Raw genomic sequence first — 13,167 nt, 5'->3', positions numbered from 1 at the left:
AATTATCCATTCCCTTTTCGAAAATCTTGGTACAAAATATTATCATGATAAAGTCTAAAATCTTGGATTTTACATTTCCACTCGATAAGTGAGAATCACTTGGAAAGTCCTTTATGGAGGGTTGTTCAGTGCACTCTACTAGGAGCACCTATCTGCATGCTCGGACATCACAATGTCCCCTACCAATGAAACATGGTACTCAAATCGCAGATACTAGTCTCGAACTCGAGCGGCCTATATCCTTCTTATCGGCGGCTGAATCGACTAGGAACTGTTTAGAATATACAGTATTGCAAATATGAGTATCATGATACTCATCATATGAGCATATCATATTCTTTCTACTATTTATATATTAAAGTACTTTATCTATGCAACTAGCATGGTTATACAGATAAAGAAGTGTCAAAACAATAATTTCAAATATTATAAAGACTGTTTATACATAGAGTTTCATTGTGAACATTCGGTCAACAATTGGCTCGACGTGCACCTACTCTAACAGAGTGGTAGTGCAGGTATTTCACTCCAAGGGATGTTTCGTGTCGTAACTAAGAAAACAGTATGAATTTACTCAACGACTGAATTTTTGGCTAAATGCGTACGGCTGTCATATAATTGTGTTATCTCGGCCTCATGGCATCCTTTTTTAATTTCTAACCACACTTTAACATTGCTGCAAATTTAAGCTGGGCTTACTTTCCTCGATATGCCTGGCCACCCTTAAACCTGCGTTAGTTAACCCTGAATAAAAAGGGAAATAAATTAAAGAAAAGGGAATTCGTTGTCAATTATGCTGTACAGGAGTAACATAGAATTTTGTTACTCTTTTGCTGAATCGAGATAGATATTTTTTGGTTTCTCATCCAATCATTTGGAAAAGACTTGTTTTGCAGGCCACACCAAGTTAAAATTCAAAGTGTGGTAATGCCTTGAAAAATATTCGACTATTTATGTGAATTCTCGGTCTTGATGAATACAATCGCCTTTTCTGATAAATATCAGGTCTATGCATCTCCTGAAGTACAAATAGGCTTTCATCCTGATGCAGGGGCTTCATATTATCTTTCTCGTCTCCCTGGCTATTTAGGTATGGTGAAAAAATAGTTTGACCTTTGAATTATAATATAGGAATCTTGATATTGACAGATATTCAAATTGGTTGTCAAGTTACTTCCATATCATTACATGTTTTCTTTTTTGTGGATAATAATTCCAAAATTCATGTAAATTTGCTGAAGTTCTCAAAAACCTCGGTCATAGTGCTTAAACCATGAAGTAGATATGCCCCTCAAAATACCTGTTGGAGAAGAAACATTGCACCAAAAGATATTTAAGAGCAGCTCGATAATAAGAGAATAGCAATTCATCAGTGTGTTGTCACTAACATGCAGGAGAATATTTAGCTCTGACTGGAGAAAAGCTCAATGGTACAGAAATGATGGCTTGTTGCCTCGCTACACACTACTCGTTGAAGGAAGTCAGTCTTCCATTTACTAGTATAATTTTACCACATTCCATTTTAAGTACATGTTTGCTGATTTTTTTTCTTAACAGAAGCTTCCTTGGATTGAAGAGCGCCTTGGTAAGTTGATAACTGATGATCGTTCCGTCATTGAAAATTCACATGCTCAATATGGTACCTTAGTTTATCCAGATGAGGGGAGCCTGCTTCATCGGTAATGTCTCTTTGATTTAGCTTTTTTTTACCTTGTACTTTTTTCTTACTTCAGTTTCACTAGAATAATGTTCTGTTTCTTTGGTATCACTTTAATTTTTTATGTTTCAGATTAGAAACAATCTGACAAATATTTCTGCCGTGATACCGTGGAGGAAATTGTTGAAGCTTTGGTAAGCATACCATTCTGCTATTTATTTCCTTCGGAGTTTATTTTTAGTTAAAATTTGTTAGATACCACTTTTTCGAAATTTTGGAGAATTTTGGAGCTCATTAAAATTGTTCAATGATAGTTTAATGCAGGGTTTTAAAAAGTGTTGGGCGGTAGGTGGGCAGCCACCCGTCACCTAGACGACTCCTAGGCAAATTTTTAGCCTATATATCTGATTGTTCTTCTTGTTCATCTTTATATTTTTCCAACACATACTCTGTATCGGATTCAAACAGAAAATCTATTTGCATATTCCTGCTCTTCATCCGAAACAAATTCTTGTTTGTGAATCTCTGTTAAATGGGGAATAGATGATGGGCAGATAAAGTATAAACGTGTTTTAAACATAAAGGTTGTTTAATTTTCTTTTTATTTTGAATCCGATTTTTTTATAAAAATATTAGTGTTCTAAATGACGGCTGAGGCGGAGCCTAGGCGGGAGGCGGCCATCGACCGCACCGCCTTTGCCTTAGGCTGTTTTGTAGGCGGTCGGAGGTGAGCCGAGGCAGGCAGTTGAGGCGGTGAAAAGTCAATAAAATTTAAACACCCTAATTAATATTAATACATTATATACTTTATCTTCAAAACATAATACCCAACCCAATCACCCTCAAACTCTGCCTGCCTCCTTCCGCCTCAGACCGCCCACACAACATTCGTGATGGCCGTCCGCCGCCAGTCCACTAGGTTAGCTATAGAATATTTCAAATAAATGCTTATTCTAATTTTTATCTTTTATTGTTTTATTTCATGTTTTTTTTTGGTGTCTTTTGTTTGATTATTGAAGATTAATGGCGGAAAAAGAGAAACAATCGGGTGTGGAATTAAAGCGAAGTCTAGTTATTTTTGTATGAAACTTATTTATGCATAAAAATCATTTAATTTATGCACATATTGCATGATTATATATAATTATTTATAAAAAAATAGTAAAAACACAGCCTCGGTAGGCGGTCACCACTCGCCCCGCCACCACCTACCGCCATTTACAACACCGACAAATATCTATGTTAATCCGCCTAGGAGAATTTTGAGCTGCCTAGGGGGTGCCCGGGCCGCCTGGGCTGCCGACTTATGCGACAACACTTAGAGTTGTCGCCTTTCTAAAAATCGTGGTGGTGGGAACTGCCTACGACTTAGGCGCTTTCTTTTAAAACACTTGTTTTATGATATAACATGAACCAAGTTCATGACTATTGATCATGCGGAAGCAACAACAGGACACATTCGAAGACTTGTCCTTTCATATGCTTCTATATATATGAGCCATTGACGCAGACACTGTGGTTTGATCATGTTTTTGTAATTTGGTTTAGCCGTCAATAGAAAAGAAGAGTCACTAGAGATATTTTGATGTAAACAAGGTTGTTGAGCTTCCTTACATAGAAAGCATGAAATTATATAGGGGAAATACTACTTTTAAAATCGAGGAGATAATCTCATATACAGTTCTGTGATAGTCACTGAAATTGATGTTGGGCTATACATATAGGGATCTTCCGTTTAGCTACATTTATCATTTGCAAGCACCATGAGAACAAAGTGTCCATAGATGATAAAGAATCAGGCACAGATGTGGAATTTCCATGTATGAAATAGAGCACAATTTTTGCAAAGCTGTTGGCATTAAAATAATAGTCTTTCTAGATAAAGTTGACATTAAAAAATCTGAGTTTTAAAGCACTTGTTATTTTCACGACCATACCTCCAACTGAATTCTGTTTCACTCTTGTAGGAAAATGGAGTTGGCCGAATCTTCAACTGTACTTGGTAAAATTAAAGAAGCCTCTCCATTAAGCTTAAAAGTAACTCTGCGATCAGTAAGTCACTTTCCATTGCCTATATCCTGGCAGAAAATTTCATTTTCCTCTATTCTAACCTCAATGTCTATCACATTCAAAAGATCAGAGAAGGTAGATTTCAAGCTCTTGATCAATGCCTCACCAGAGAATACCGAATATCGTTAAAATGGATATCCAAAAAGGTCTCCAATGATTTCTCTGAGGTATTTCGTTATCTGATTTTCCATTCATATCCATTTTTACTTTATGAAATATTTAATTGAAATTGCTAGAGTAGCCACATGTGTAATCTTAAAACTTTGTCAAACATGTTCCACAAATCGACGTGGGACAAAGATACTATATGTGACAATTGGAATATTTTCTGTAAACTTGAAATTTGCCTTGTGTAAGGCGTTCGTGTAAGATTAGTTGACAAGGACTTTTCTCCCAAGGTATTTGCTTATTTTTTACCTCGTATTTTGCAAGAAATTCTATTTGGCAACATAGTAATCCAGTTTTAACATCAAAATTTTTAGTGGTATCCATCCAAATTGGAGGAAGTAACAGTTGACATGGTTGAGTCCTTTTTCTCCCCTCTCGGTGAAGTTGAACCAGAGCTAAACCTGCCCACTTCGCTACGAGAGCCAGATGTCTGAAATTCTGCCATACTTTTTCTGTATGATTCTCCATGTACGACTCTCTTGGATTAGGATTCATGACGGAGACGAAGGAGTTCCTGTGGAGCCAATACAGTGGTAGTGAGTAGAAAGTAAAGAAGCTGAAAGAATCAATTTTGGCATTCTCAGTAGCTTGGTTTTTTTGTATTCAGAACTCTGAAACCTTAAAGCGACTTAGGCTGTGTTTGGTTGACAGGAGAAAGGAAGGTTTGCCTTTTTATTTTCCCGGCTTGACCGAAACCCGGAGGCCCGGCCCTCGTATCATCTTTAGAAAGTGCAGAATCTGATTAGCCTTCTCGTTTTTTTTGTTGTTGGAATTTGTGCATTTGAATCACGTATTAAATGATGAGCCACTTTATTTCATATAATTTTTATTTTGTTTAAATTTTATCAAAATATATCTTTTTGGTGAGATAACCATAGGGATTGGGGATGATTATTTTAATCTATCATGTTTCGTTAATGATTGGGCTGAGAGATATCTCGATCAGAACTAGGTCATTAGAAGAAAGTATGTTACTCAAATATTTAATCATTGTGAGTTTAAATGTGAATATCAGTTTTTATTGACATTTTGAAAATCAAATGAGATTTTTTTGAAAAAATTCGAGTCTTGGTTCGAATTTTCGCCTGACAGAGATAGGAATTTTTTGCTTTAAGAGAGTTATTTGTTGGCTGTGATTATATGTGTCGAATCTTGAACTGTAGTGCAGCTTAGAAGGATGATAAATCGGGGAGAAATAATGAAGGCTAAACCAGAAAAGTGGACATTTTAATAAAAAAGTCTGAATTCTTGAAACAATTGATGATTTAATAGTGTACATATCTAGGAAAGCACACTGTTTAATTGCATAACATGATAAGATTTTCCTTTACAAAATCTTGAACTTAGTACACAATTTGATAAAAACAAAGTTGTCAAAAGAGAACTTCTCATCTCCTCTGGAAGTTGAATGTCTTGATGGAATAAGCAAAAATGATGGTGAAAAGAATGACGAATCCAAGAAGTATCAGGGCGACTGGCACAAGCATATGACGTTCGAATCCGAAGTAATCTTTCAGGTATTGTTCCACTGTTGTATCAGTGCCTTCTAGTTTGTCCTGAATTTCTCCAAATTGTGTTATAATAAAACCATACAAGGTGTAAGCCACGGGAGTTGCCCAGTAGTACCATCTCCACCATATGGGTATTCTCTGTTATAGGCAAGATGACAAACATTTATTAGTTTTTGTGAACTTCTTATGTTTGTACTTGGACTAAAAATTATCGATGAGGTTTCTGGTACTTACTGGTCGTGGGATGATAAATCCTGAGAAGAGATTCCAGATTGCATAGAAGAAAGAAGAAATAACAGCGGCCACATTGTGGTTAGGAGTGACAGCCACAGTCATCATGCCGTACAAGACAAAATACAACAATGAGATGTACATGAAATACAAGAACCAGAAGAATTTTTCAGCTGTCCAGTCGAATCCCATCATTGAGTAGACAATGAGACTGTATACTAATGATTGCACGAAGACGTAGGGAATTTCGATCAGGAACTGCAAAAGCATTAGATAACTTTGTAAGCGAATATATACTTCAAAGGTTAGCAGAATTCAAATATGTACCCCGGGTTAGTGGTGCAATAGGCTTTAGCTAATTACCTGTGAGAATGCATGTGGTAACGCGGAATACATTCCAGCTGCCTTTTCTCTGTAAAAGACCGTTCTTTCGATAGCCACCACCGGCTGTACTGATGAACTATATTGGAATCCTAAAAAGTTGATCGCGGCATACATGGAACCCATGGCGTTGAATAGATCTTGTGGTGTTTTCCTGCAACAAATGACACGTAACTCTATTAGCTAAAGTGGAGTGAAAGATTGTAAACCTGACATTGATTTGTTTCATTTTCACTCCCAACAAACCATTTAGAGCCAAGGTCCCAGAACATTGTCCCAAATATGAGGGCAATGAAGGTTGTGAACAGAATTCTGACAGCGGTATAAGGGGGATTCCTCCAGTATGACCAGTGTTGTTTCCACAGGCAGGCCAGGCATTGAACGAGGAAAGGTTGGGAGAATTGGGTTGGGAAATACAGGTCTTTTGTGCCAAGGCGAGGGACACTCAACTCCTTGATTAGGGTCTTATTCCTCCTGTAATTTTTGCACAAAAGATTTTTAGCATAATGTAACGCCGTGCTTGATCCAAAAAAGGATGTTTCTTTTTCTTTGGGGGCGATTATGATGTAATTATACTAACCCGAATAGTTCTGATTTTTTGTAGTAGTCTGCAAAGTCAACCCCCAAAACAAGTTCTTGTGCAGCAGTAGAGACTTCCAACATCCAGGCAGCTGGATTGATACCATCTTTGATCTTTTGCACACCTTCAATTCCTTCAAAGTACTTGATCAATTGGGATGAATGATGGCCTAATGGTCCAACATATATTTCTCGTCCTCCTCGTTTCATTAAAAATAGCTGCAAAATCATGTTATATTAGCAACTAATCTGAAAAAACGAGCCTCATGCTATATTAGTATATCATGAAAACTAATATTAGATCTTTCAATAACTACTTTTACACTTTAATTTAGCTTACCTCATCGAATGCTTCAAAAATATCGATGCTAGGCTGATGGATGGTGCATACGACTGTTCTTCCAGTGTTCACAGTATTCCTTACTGTTCTCATCACAATTGCAGCTGCTCTTGCATCAAGGCCTGAAGTTGGCTCGTCCATGAATATGATTGAAGGGTTCACTACAAGTTCTACTGCAATAGTGAGCCTTTTTCTCTGCTCGGTGGAGAGACCATTCACCCCAGGCAACCCAACAAGCGCTCCACTCAAGGGGGTAAGTTCCACAAGTTCCATGAGTTCCTCAATAAATGCCTGCAAGTCAAAAGAGAAGCTGTCTTACTAATCAAGTCTGATTACAGTAACCGATCGCAAAATATTACAAAATGAGGTCTCAGCGTATTAACCTTTCTAGTTTTTGCATCAACTTCGGAAGGCAGCCTTAACCAAGCTGAGTAAATGAGAGACTCGTGAACGGTGACATTTGGAGAATGAATGTCATTCTGCTCACAATATCCAGAAATCCTGGCAAATGTTGCCTGGTTTTTTGGGTACCCTGAGATTGTAATGTTTCCCTCTATGTATCCCCCCGTTTTTCTTCCAGCTAACACATCCATCAAGGTTGTTTTACCAGCTCCACTAACACCCATCAAAGCTGTAAGAACACCTGGCCTGAAAGCACCACTTACACCCTTCAAGAGCTCCAATCTATCTTCAGTGGCGCCTTGAGCTTTCATCTCCTGTAAATCAAGTTAACTCATGAATATCCCTTTCAAGAACTTTTTATTTTTCACTTCAAATGGCTAATATATTTTTTATTGTCTACAAGTAATGCCCATTTTCAAAGTAACATTTTTCTTTCAGCTGGAAACTAATGTTTTGAGGTGAAAATTGTTAAGTAGGAAAAACTCACAGTTCTTTGACATTTTCAGAAAAAACACGAGTCCTTGAAATATTTAAGCAAAACTTACCGCTGGCATGTCAACTGAATATCTGATATCATCGAATGTGATAGAATGGGGTTCAAATGGAAGAATCATTCCCCTTTTCTTGTTTTCATTGTCTTCACTGGCATCTGCTATTACGGATGAGGATCCAGATGAGATGCTTCTCCTTTTTCCTGCATCTGAAGCAGCCTGCTGGTCATTTTGGCTTTCTTCTGGTAATACAGTTCGAGGCTTCTCAAATGCTGCAACAATATGATCATGTTAGTTGCTGAATGTCATCTAGAAAGTGCTAAAGTATACGAAGTAGAAACTCACGGTTCAGGCATGTAAGAGCAACGACATAGAGGATGTTGAATAACCATATGAAACCAAACATTACCCCAGCTCCTATCCAATACCAGTATGCATAAGGAAAGAACCCTCGAGATTTCATCACTTGAACTCCCAATGTGGTTCCATTGAGCATCTATAAAATGAGAAAGTCATTTCCTCGCAATGATCAGATTTGTAACCATATGGAATATACCAAATGCAAAGATGCCTCGACTTACTTTACTCCAACTGTGCCCTGTGAATTCGTTGACTAGTATTGCATTCTGTGCATACATTAAAGGTGAGGCCCAGTAGCCCCACACCCACCACCCCTTTACATTAGCTGCCAAACAAAAACGATGATGAGATATGATTCATCATTTTAGTGTAATATATTTTCAAATATCTTATCGTTATTTCATACTTCTTGCCAGCACAAATCCACCGAGTGCAAAAAGCATGAGCAGCGCAAATAGGCCAAATGTGTTTGCAATGATCATGGTCCTGCCCAATGCCCCAATAAATCTGAATAATGCCCCGGCTGTCTGGTTTAGAAGTAGGAGCAATAGGTATTGCTTAAACAATCTGCAAGAATGATTATCGATTAGTAATTGTTTGAAGAAGTGATGAATAAGTTGGTTTGAGGCACTGCTGATCGATTCTTACCTTCCTACATTAGGATCAAATCCAATCATATAGTACGAAAAAAAGGTCCATATTCCAACTTCAATGAAGGTGATTGGAATTTTCAGGACCCATGATGGAAGAGCATAGGTCCATGGGGGGAAGAAAAACATATCCCTTTGCTTGTAGAAAACAGGAAGCTTGTAAATCGTCATAGCAAGCTCTGACAATCCATTGAACAAGTTAAGAATGACCGCATAGAATAGAGCGCCAAGATATATTGAACCATCAGGTAAATCCTCTTTGTGCATTTTGACACGGAAGAAGACTGTTGTGGCAATCAGTGTCATCGTAATAAGCTGCACGAAAGTATACTTTCAGTAACTGAATTCAATTTAACGTTTTAGATGAACAGTTCAGGATTTCAAGTGTGTAAATGCATGCCTGGAATAGCTTGAAGTAATAAACAAACGAATTTCTTTTCATCAACAAGGATTCTCTGTCAGTGCAGGCTTTCAGAAGTACTTTTTGTCCAACACCGTATTTTTTTGTTGTCAGAGCAGCAGGATGGCTTTTGCTCTTATCATATGGAATTGCAAGCTCGTCCCCAAGTCTCCGCCCTTCGTTATAAGATTGGAACGCCTCTGCAAATTCACTAACCTTGACAAACCCGTAAGGCTCACCCGTACGTGCCCAATATTGTCTTTGATCTTTCTTTGATGTCACCTTAATATCGAAATCAATCTCATTAGAACCAATGAAAGAGTAAAACTTCAAAGGTGGGGTTGGTTTCTTTTGCTTACTTCTTGCAAGAAATCAGCCACTCCTTTCCTTTTTGGGCATTTGAAACCCATTGATTCGAAGAAACCGACAACATTTTCTCGAGGACCATGATAAACAACCTGGCCATCTGACAAGAGCACAATGTCATCAAACAGGTCGTATGTCTCGGGTGCTGGCTGCAAGAGGGAGATGAAAGCAGTTCCCTTCATAACGTGCACATATTGTCGAAGCATGTTGATGATTTGGTAAGTCGTAGAGCTATCCAATCCAGTGGATATCTCATCCATGAAAAGTGCCTTTGCTGGTCCAACCAACATTTCACCTGTGGTGACACGCTTTCTTTGTCCTCCGGAGATACCCCGGATCATCTCGTCTCCGACCATGGTATCAGCACAAACATCCAGCCCCAAAACCTGCATGCAGGAGAGTAGTTCAAATGGTAAGATTAAATCAAGAAAATGTGATGTTTCAAGCTGATGATCATTTGTACCTTAAGAATGTAATCCGTGACAACATTTGCCTCATCCCCTTCTGTGGCTGCTGCCTACATTATTCATATTTAGAAAATTTATCAGATATTATTTAATTTTGTTAAGGCAAAAACTTGTGTGAGACGGTCTCACGTATCGTATTTTGTGACACGGATATTTTATTTGGGTCATCCATGAAAAAGTATTACTTTTTATGTTAAAGAGCATTATTTTTTATTGTGAATATCGATAGGATTAACCCGTCTCACAGATAAAGATTCGTGAGACCGTCTCACAAGAGACCTACTCTAATGTTAAATTCACTTGTTTTCTTTAGTAATTTCCATTTCATCAAATCTTGACTGCAACTCTTTATCACGTCATTGTGGATGGAAGTATGACGATTAGTGAATGAATCATAAACATCAATAATGATCACTCTCTTGGAATGATCAATAAGTAACTGCTTTAAAGTCAAGAATCAAATTTATATTAACAGGAAAAGTAAGCCGTCGTGACGTCATAAAACAACTAGAATTTTTTATTATTATTATCATTATCTATTTTATTTTTGTACCTTCATAAAAATGTCAATATCAGGATCTGGTTTAATATTTGCTGCTTTCTCTCTCCTTGACAATTCAGCCAACATCTCTGTTTCCACAAATGAAGCAATAAGTTTAATAATAACCCCCAATAATTAAAATTTATATGTATATATATATATATATATACACACACACACACACGAACCGTATCGATCACCAACACCCTGACACCTAGCGGAAAACGCTAAGGTCTCTCTCACAGTCATCTCTCCAATATGCAAATCATTTTGGCTAATATATGCGGCAGTTCTTTCAGGTACAAATTCATTCATTTCATGTCCATTGTAAGTCACCCTTCCTGAAACCTGGTAACATAAATTCATTCAGTTTCAGACACCATATTCCGAAAACAAAAATTATGAAATAGAAGTGACCATTATTAAAATCTTTTCACCTTTAGAGTTGGATCTAGCTTTCCTGCCAGGGCTAGCAGAAGGGATGTCTTTCCTGAACTTGGAGGACCTAATAAAAGTGTCATTCTGCCAAAATTTTGCATACAAAGATCAGTATTCATCTAAGAAATTATTATTATTACTTAAAAAAAGTGTGAATGAATCAAATCAAAGTATTACCTGCATGGCTTGATTACTCCACTGACGTCCTTGAGGATAGAAAAAGGCTTCTTTCCACTCGGAAGTAAATGGAGAGTATTCAAAATTCTCTTTAGAAATGGAATCATATATAACTTTTAGATTGAGGATTCCTCTTCATCAAGAAATAAAGAGAACAAATCTTGAAATGTTTTTTTTTTATTTTACCTCTATGATGTTGATATTGAAGTTGAGAACAGTAGGCAGAGATCTGCTCTGACCGTATGCTTCTGCATCAATAGTCAAATGCTCATACCTCACTTCAATTGTCGGCAAATCGATTCCAACCCTGTCGATTCTGTTCCGGAGTTTAAGCAGGAACTTCTCGTTATCTTCATCCACAGTATTAATCAACCTATCCACCAAATTCCTCTTATCAGCAAATCCAAGATTTTGGACATCAATCTCATTTGCACCCTTTGATCCAAACAGGAGCCCTTTTCTCAAACGATCAAAAGTAGGCAGTTTCTCCAGTGCAGCCCATTTCAGAGCTTCCTCATCGTCTTCTTCCCGAGAAGAACGTGAGAAAACTTCAATCCCTGTGTTTCTCCAGAGATTCGAGCTGTTAACCCTGAAGCTTGAGCCCTGTCTCCCGCTTGCTCTTAAGCTACTACCTCCTTTGTAAAGATCNATATATGTATGTATGTATATATGTGTGTGTGTGTCTCTCTCTTTTTCTTTCTGAGTATGAATGACAATGTCAGATATTTTTTCTGGGATTGATTATGGAAGATGGTTGGATTTATATTTGTGCACACATACTACTCTATATGTTTGGGATTCAAGAGCGGCTTATAATCTTCACCAAATCGATTTGCCTGCCTGTCACTTTTAAGGTCAATATTGTTTCCAAAAATAAATAAATTTTTGTAATTTTATGGTCAATGTAGTTAGGACTTCTAGAAGACGAATTGATCTACGTTTAAAGAATTTAGTCGTCCCGTACATTTCTTTGAATCATTAAACTATTTGAAAATACTTAATGATACAATTTAAAAAAAAAATTATATATATATATATATATACACACACACACACACTTTATAGGTGGAAACGCTATTTTAAATTAATTTCTTGATCTTGTACGTACATGCGTACGAAGCTATAAATTTGATTATACCAAAAAAAAAAACGTAGTACGAAGCTATCAATTTGATTATACCAAAAAAAAAACGTATTAAAAGTAAAACTGAAATATTAATTAAACATATAAAAGAAGTTCAAATAAACAATTTCCAACTTTGAGATCTTGTTCACACCACACGAGTGTAACACTTTCCTCTAGAAGAATTGACCCAACTTTTTATGGATTAGTCTATTAGATCATGTTGATCTATCACATTTTTATGAAAATAAATATATATGTTGATGATATAAAGACTAATATTTGACCACATTACCAGGAGTAGCATAAAACTGTTTTTATAATGATCAACTTTTTCAAAAAAAAAATCAAATTTAATGTGCGATAAATTTTAACTAAAAAATTGGATTTTATTAATATTATTATTAAATATAATTATGGTTGAGCCAAATCTCAAATATCCAATTATTAATTATTGTTTTCCCTGATATCATCATTTAATAAACTATTATCTTTCTTCTTTTTCCTTTACTAGGAAAGACACGTGCAACGCACATGGAAACATATATCTGTTGTTGATAAATGTTGTATGAGTTTAAAAGAGATTATAAGTTTGCAACTAATTAATAATTTTCATGCTATTTTATTTAGTCAAATAGTAAAATTCAATGTAATATAATTTATATAACATGTATTATAACGTGAAAATGTTATTTGTTCAAAAATTGTTGTATATTTCAAATCTAATTGAATTTATAATTGTTGCAAAATATATTAATAATCAATCTTAAAAATGTAACATAAAATTGATGTCATAACAGAATTATTAAAATAAA

The 13,167-nt window shown here is 36.3% G+C and overlaps 2 protein-coding genes across 2 annotated transcripts; one reads left to right on the top strand and one right to left on the bottom strand.

Annotated features, from left to right (window-relative positions):
• The first annotated feature begins 584 nt into the window (after positions 1 to 584).
• On the top strand, positions 585 to 4,460 carry LOC140980526 (small ribosomal subunit protein mS47-like). Its single transcript, XM_073446402.1, has 9 exons — positions 585 to 806; positions 884 to 921; positions 1,006 to 1,090; positions 1,395 to 1,480; positions 1,558 to 1,679; positions 1,790 to 1,851; positions 3,625 to 3,709; positions 3,793 to 3,894; positions 4,210 to 4,460. Exons 1-6 carry the CDS (start codon positions 794 to 796, stop codon positions 1,803 to 1,805), a joined length of 360 nt encoding a protein of 119 aa, XP_073302503.1. The 5' UTR covers positions 585 to 793; the 3' UTR covers positions 1,806 to 1,851; positions 3,625 to 3,709; positions 3,793 to 3,894; positions 4,210 to 4,460.
• A 641-nt stretch (positions 4,461 to 5,101) lies between these two features.
• Positions 5,102 to 11,462, bottom strand: LOC140980525 (pleiotropic drug resistance protein 1-like). The gene is made up of 20 exons (XM_073446401.1): positions 11,416 to 11,462; positions 11,230 to 11,318; positions 11,052 to 11,136; positions 10,803 to 10,962; positions 10,627 to 10,703; positions 10,070 to 10,123; positions 9,600 to 9,992; positions 9,241 to 9,522; positions 8,839 to 9,155; positions 8,597 to 8,757; positions 8,412 to 8,515; positions 8,176 to 8,326; positions 7,885 to 8,102; positions 7,321 to 7,653; positions 6,938 to 7,228; positions 6,599 to 6,816; positions 6,265 to 6,492; positions 6,001 to 6,172; positions 5,641 to 5,895; positions 5,102 to 5,544 (listed from the first exon to the last, which is right to left on the bottom strand). The coding sequence occupies exons 3-20, from the start codon at positions 11,133 to 11,135 to the stop codon at positions 5,284 to 5,286; spliced, it is 3,759 nt and encodes a 1,252-aa protein (XP_073302502.1). The 5' UTR covers position 11,136; positions 11,230 to 11,318; positions 11,416 to 11,462; the 3' UTR covers positions 5,102 to 5,283.
• Between the last annotated feature and the right edge of the window lie 1,705 nt (positions 11,463 to 13,167).

Source organism: Primulina huaijiensis, chromosome 7 (genome assembly GCF_012295235.1).
Source record: "Primulina huaijiensis isolate GDHJ02 chromosome 7, ASM1229523v2, whole genome shotgun sequence".
NCBI lineage: Eukaryota > Viridiplantae > Streptophyta > Magnoliopsida > Lamiales > Gesneriaceae > Primulina > Primulina huaijiensis.
This window is presented reverse-complemented; position numbering and strand designations above follow the sequence as displayed.